This window comes from Puntigrus tetrazona, unplaced genomic scaffold, assembly GCF_018831695.1.
Source record: "Puntigrus tetrazona isolate hp1 unplaced genomic scaffold, ASM1883169v1 S000000116, whole genome shotgun sequence".
Classification (NCBI taxonomy): domain Eukaryota; kingdom Metazoa; phylum Chordata; class Actinopteri; order Cypriniformes; family Cyprinidae; genus Puntigrus; species Puntigrus tetrazona.
In genome coordinates, this window is record NW_025047793.1 from 970,001 (window position 1) to 976,481 (window position 6,481).

A 6,481-nucleotide genomic window follows, 5' to 3' on the forward strand; every position below is an offset into this window, starting at 1 on the left:
AAGTCAACCTCATCCGTATCATCAGCGATCATCTCGAACGCCACAAAGTAGGACATCATCTGATCAAATGTCAGAAGTTCACGTGATGTCTACCAGCGTTGAGCAGCGCCGAAAGTCAGAGAAGTCCCCACACGCTCCAACCGTTTACAAACGAGTGAGAACCGGAGCACACGGGAAAGGCCACAAAGTTCTCTTCAGGAGGAAAAAGGGGGATCAAAAATATCTCTGCTCTTCCTGTTTATCACTGGGGTCATCACAACAGGATGTTCAGGGTCTGTCCCTCATTGAATGTGTCTGTGAAGCGCTCAACAACGAGAGATACCATCATCCTAGACTGATTCATTCATTCATTCGTGCCATTTAACAGTGCAGTCATAACTTCTTATTGCTCATAGACCTGAGCAAACCCGAGAACACTAGAGTATTAAACGGTGAATGATGCCCAGCTTACTGTAGGCTATAAAACAAGTGAAGAACTCCATTGATTTGCACGGAACAAAACCTACAATAACAGATCAGGATATAGAACAACCTAGCAACCCGGCAAAAAGAGAAGAGCCTGACAGAAAAAGACAAAAAACATTCAAATCACCCAGAACACACCAGCAGCCAATCAGACCAATAAGAGCACCTTTATCACAGGCATACACTCACACTTTCATCAAAAGAGGAAAACATGGGTGTGCTTTCATTTTAATTTGAACAATGCAAGTATAAAACCAGGCATCTTTGGTACTGGAAAAAGCACGATTAAACGCAGAACGAGAAGCGTGGCTAACAGTCACACACTTGTTTGCTTTTAAATTTCCCCCCTTTAAAGCATCACACACACACACACACACACACACACACACACACACACACACACACACACACAGAGGCCTTTCTCATGAGTTCCTGCAATCTTATTACCCCCGCCACCATCTGCCCTCCAAAAAAGACACCATTCACACACACACACACACACACACACTCCGGAGTGTAAAAAAACACACAACAGAAATGACAAAGATCAAGAAAGAAACCATTCCAAACAAACGGTTTTGATGGCCGAATCGTTGTAAAGCTCCCGATACGCATCGAACGACAATAAATGCAAGTTTTATCCTATGCTAAGTGTGTGTGTGTGTGTGTGTGTGTGTGTGTGTGTGTGTGTGTGTGTGTGTGTGTGTGTGTGTGCGAGACAATGGGAGGTGAGGGCCAGCTGTTGGGCTGAATGGCATGAATAGACATTGACAGAAGCAGCGTCCCACTGCAGCAGGGCACCAACGGACTACTGGGGGGTTGGTAGGGGGGTCCTTTATCTAAGTTTGAAACAGAATGACTATGGGCGCGTGCACGCTCGCACATGCGCACACACACACACACACACACACACACTCGCAAGATGCTTACAGCTTTGTGTGGTTGCTAAGACGGGGTTTGGGCCTAAAGACGGAATCTCAAAGAGGTTGATTAGAAACAAACACACAGGTATACAGCCGCTTCGTGCAACATTGCTTTCAAATAAATATTCTTTAGTGGTCAGCAAAGAAACACAGAGCTGCTACGGGGTTTTTTGGAGATTCTGAATGTTCTTGATTTGTTTTGAGACCTGTGTTTTGGACTGGTTTGGGTCTAGAACACAGATGTTTTCCTACAATCTTAGAAATTAAGGTTCCACGTTTTTTTTTAAAGGCACTGCCATTAAAGTGTGTTATGTTTGGCCGTTACTTTTTTTTAAAGACATTTTAATGCTCTAAAAGAACGTTTTGTACAATTAAGAGCGCATACGAACGTGAGACTAAAACCATTTTGGTTATAACCAAACCTTTATATTTTTTTTTATCACAGTGGAAAAGTTTCTTGGTTGATAAAAGTTCTTCACTGAGAATGTTTTGTTTCTCAATGAACGGTTCTTCGGTACGAAGAACATTTTAATAATCTAAAGAACTCGTACTAGTCTAAAAAAAAATGTTTGTAGAATGGAAAGGTTCCATGCGTGTTACAGGTTCCTCGTAGAACAATCAATACCAAAGAACCTCAGCTTCCAACTCCTTTTGGTTCATCAGAGAACTTTTCAGCTTATAAAAGAATCACTGCAAGGAACAACTTTTTTGCACAATGGAAAGGTCCAAGGTTGTTCATGGAGTAGAAGAACCCTTTTTGTAAACAGACCTTTATTCTCAGTGTGAAGATCATCTCAATGCTCTGAAGAAGCTACTGTACAATGGAAGGCTTCATGACAAACTTTTTACGTACCTGCATGATGCTTCTCCGCTCGGCTTGAGTTCACATATTCCTCCATTCTGACAGTATTCTGAGCATCTTTGCCCTAAACGCAAAAAAACACAAACATCTGTCAGCGCTTTCCAACAATCAGCCGAACCTCACGAATCACCTGCAGAGCGTCCCGCGGCACACCTGTCAATGCAAACGCACACGCTAGCTCCACACAAAAGAACCTCACCACCTATAGACTTCAATAAAGGGTCCCCGAGCCCTTTGTTTTGTGGCCCCGATGGAGAGCCACTGGCCTTTTGTTGGTCTCTGAATAACTGACTTTGATGGAGGAGTGGAGGGGGGGGCTCTTGACTATTCATCCGAAGAGATCCTGAAAAATCCAGTTATCCAACACTGAGCCTGGAAATAGCTCCACATCCTCAACAATCCCGTCTCGGTGCGGCGGTCGGCCTTTAACAAGGGTTTCAGCTCGAAATACGGTCTTCCCGTTTCTGTATTAATATATCAGCTTCACACTCGTTTAAGTTCAGCTGACAGTGAACTCTCCACGTTCTGGAGTCTGGGTGGGCATTCAAAGCGTTTTAATAAAGCCAAATGTGCCCATTAATGGAAGGAAGTATATTTATCTGTCGGGAGCGTGCGTCGTCGCACTTTAAGGATTGCGGCGCATCCAGGCCGGTCGCTCTAGACTGCAGTTGTGCACTTGTTGAATGAAAGCAGCTGCCTGCAGGCCGTCTTTAATTGGTAACGACCGTCTGGAGACAAAGCTCTTTTAGTCAAAACTCTCGGACTAGTCCTTGTTGCAGATTAAACCACCTTCTCTTTGTTTCTTTAAAATGCTGATGCACAGGCTAGGAGATTCCGCTCGCTTTTTGACAAGCACAGAAACGAACCGACCGAAGAAATTGTAAAACAAATATTTTAAAATGACATTTCTCTATGAGTGGATGCAATGGATTTATTATTTATATTTCAAAATGGCAATACATAACATTTAATAAAAAAATAAAAAATATATATAAACTAAAACATATTAAGATATCGCAATTTAGTATTAATTGACTAATTTAACCTATTAATTGCCTGAAATTAAACCATGTATTTTTTTTATTAATTAATAGTTTATTATAAGAACATATGTCATGTATACCAGTGCTTTATGGATTTCAAAGTACCACGGTGTTATAAACGCATAGCATCACTGTACTTTGGTACAACCATAGCAGGGTTATGATATTTTTACATCATGTTTAAATTTCGCAGAATTTCACTTTTTAAGCGTTTGTTTCGTTTCCTGTCTCTTCTGTCTAGTGTCATTTCCCCTGTCCATCATGCTCTCGGTTCCTCCTCGGGTGCGTGACTTGATGCGTGAGTGTGTGTGTGTGTGTGAGTGTGTGTGTGTGTGTGTGTGTGTGTGTGTGTGTGTGTGTGTGTGTGTGTGAGTGTGTGTGTGTGTGTGCATGAGAGTGTGAGAGTGTGTGTGTGCATGAGAGTGTGTGTGCATGCATGAGAGTGTGTGTGTGTGTGCATGTGTGTGTGTGTGTGCATGAGAGTGTGTGAGTGTGTGTGTGCGTGCATGAGAGTGTGTGTGCGTGCATGAGAGTGTGTGTGTGTGCGTGCGTGCGCGTGTGTGCAGGGGGTGCGCGCGCGACAGCTGCGGGGCCCACGCCGCGCGGACAAAAGAAATCAGAGTCCAGCACGAGCCCATAAAACAGTGTCTCGAGCCATTGTTTACCAGCGCACGAGAACAACAGCGCAGCCCCTTCCTCCTCCTCCTCCTCCTCCTCCTCCCTTCATTCACGCACAGATCGCTTTCCTCTAAACTCCACACACAATGCGTCTCAATCAACATCAGGGACAGGGCAGCGCAGTAAAAAAAACCACCGCAGACTTCTTCTCTCGGTCATCTCTTCTGATGTTACTCAACTTTAACGTGAAGACATTCATCTGAGATCTTGACGGTTATCCGTGCGATAACAAGAACAGAGTTACATGAGAGAGAGAGAGAGATGCATAACTGCAAAACAAAAAAACTTTGGCAGAAGTTCCCCCCGTATAAAACTTATACACGATATCGATCACCAATCAAAGCCATAAAGACCGAGCTGGAGAGATTTAACACACCGGTGTCAAAAGTTTATATGCAATATACTGATATTATCATAACTGACACCGTCTGTATATTTATCACAGAGTGGATATCGCGCAAAACTCTTGACTTATAAAATAATAATAAATATGAAACTAAGAAAGATTAAGAACTAAGAAAGTTGCGGAGATCATGTTTATCCCGATCTCAGGCTATTCTGTGCAACAAGTTATACTTAACAAGTTTAAGAGTTTAAACATCACTAAAAGTAGAGCAAAAGTGCGAAGTGTGAAAATGCATGGGCTCTGAATCAAAGCACATCCCTGTCTGCCGGTGCTCGAGAGGTTTGATACCTTGTGCCGCCGTCGCGAGCGATGCCGCCGTCAGTAACGTTAACTTCACCAAGAAACGGTTCATAACTCCGCCTCGGCGTCTCAGCTTCTTCCGAACCCTTCCTCTCTCATAGATCCCTGGGAGTCTCCCGCAAATCTCCAGAAAGCGCAGAAGAGCTCGAACAAATATCCTCGTCGGTTAATAAATAAGTCCGGACGTCTCTGGAGCTCGTGCGCTCGTGGGAAACTCTGCTCGCGTCTCCGCTCGCGGCGCGCTGACGTCACAGCCACGCGGGACTTCTTCTCGCGCGCCGTGTATCCCTCCGCGCGGGTACCTTGGAGTCGACGCGCGCCTAAAGGAAAAAAAAAAAAAAAAAAAAGGAGCGGGCGCTCCCTCCGCAATTTAGTTTCACCTCGAGGGCAGGAAAGAAAAAACACTTTCTCACACTCTCTTCCCACGTTTATTCCTGTCCCGCGTGCAGGATCGAGGAGGGACTATAGGGCGGATCACTGCTTTCTCCCGGCGCCAGCTCGGACCCGGAGCAGAGGGAGGAGACCTGATGAACAAATCAACACCACAAGCGTCTTTTGTCTCTACATTCTAAAGGAGGGAAAACTTTTTCTATCCTATAAACAGTGGGAAAAGTCCCAAGTACTCTTTGGACAGTCTAACCTGGAGTGTGTGTTTGACTGTGTATCATGATAAAACATTCACTTTTTGGACATAATTGTAGCATAAAAGTTATTTTTAAACCTAAATTAAGTACTAAATTAAGTTTTTCTTTGTTAATATTCTTTAAAGAGTTTTTTTAATCTTGTAAGAATAAAAAAAGTTTGAGATTTAGGCTTAAAAAAAAAAAAAAAAATATATATATATATATATATATATATATATATATATATATATATAATATACACATATAAATGCATGTATATATATTTATATTTACGTTTATTTATTTAAGTTTATGCATTTAAAGTATTATATATTATATCACTTATATGCATAGAAATGCACAGAAATATTTTCAAAATACATACTTTGAACATTTCAAGCACGTATATATACACAACGCTTTGGACAAACACCAAATCATTACCAAACTCATGTTTATTAGCCCACGTAAATACAACTCTCATACTTTTGCCATGTATTGAATACAGTTACTGTACAGCGGCACCAGTATAATACCTGTTTTGTGCATGAGAGCGCGGCGCTGAGTCAGACTCTCTCTCTCTCGGTGTTTCGGGGAGTCCAGCAGTCATCTCTCACAGGATCAGAGTCAGAGGACTTCCCCTTTCTGTGACCTAGAAGTGCACTGCATTGATTGCTTTCGTTTCTCTTTTAATGTTTCAATCTGTGATGCACTGACGCAATATCGCTCGTCCAGATATTGTTTTTATTCACGTACAGGGTTTGTTTGCGTTCCCCCTTTTTTGGCACGAAAGCATCCGTGTGGTTTCATCGCCCCAGGATTTATAGTAATGACACACAGTGTTTGACAGCACGCACGAAACGAGAGCATGTCTGTGTGTGTCGGCCCGTGGGAACCGGCTCAGGGAGGAATCTACCTCCGCAGGGCATACAAAAATAAAGAGTTGAACGAGAGGACGAGAGTGTGTGTGTGTGTGTGTGTGTGTGTGTGCCGGTCCTGTAACCGACGGATGTTAGAAATCAGTTGATGGGCTCGGGAGAAAAATAACGTCTCTCCGCGTCACTGGGGTTTCAGTTTGATTCTTAACCAGAACCTGCAAGCTTTGAGACGATTAACAGAAGAGAAGTAGCATGCTCTCGGCCTACTTTGATTTGAGAACAGCGGCACATCCTTTTTCCTCT

General features: G+C 43.1%; 1 protein-coding gene across 1 annotated transcript in view; it reads right to left on the bottom strand.

Moving 5' to 3' along the window:
- Nucleotides 1–4,974, bottom strand: part of notch1a (notch receptor 1a) — a 33,106-nt gene extending 28,132 nt beyond the window's left edge. Inside the window, exons 1-2 of the mRNA XM_043229880.1 lie at nucleotides 4,666–4,974; nucleotides 2,242–2,314 (exon numbers count right to left, since the gene is read on the bottom strand). Of these exons, the coding sequence (XP_043085815.1) occupies nucleotides 2,242–2,314; nucleotides 4,666–4,729 (137 nt within the window). The 5' untranslated portion in view covers nucleotides 4,730–4,974. The remainder of the gene's footprint in view (nucleotides 1–2,241; nucleotides 2,315–4,665) is intronic.
- Nucleotides 4,975–6,481: the final 1,507 nt, after the last annotated feature.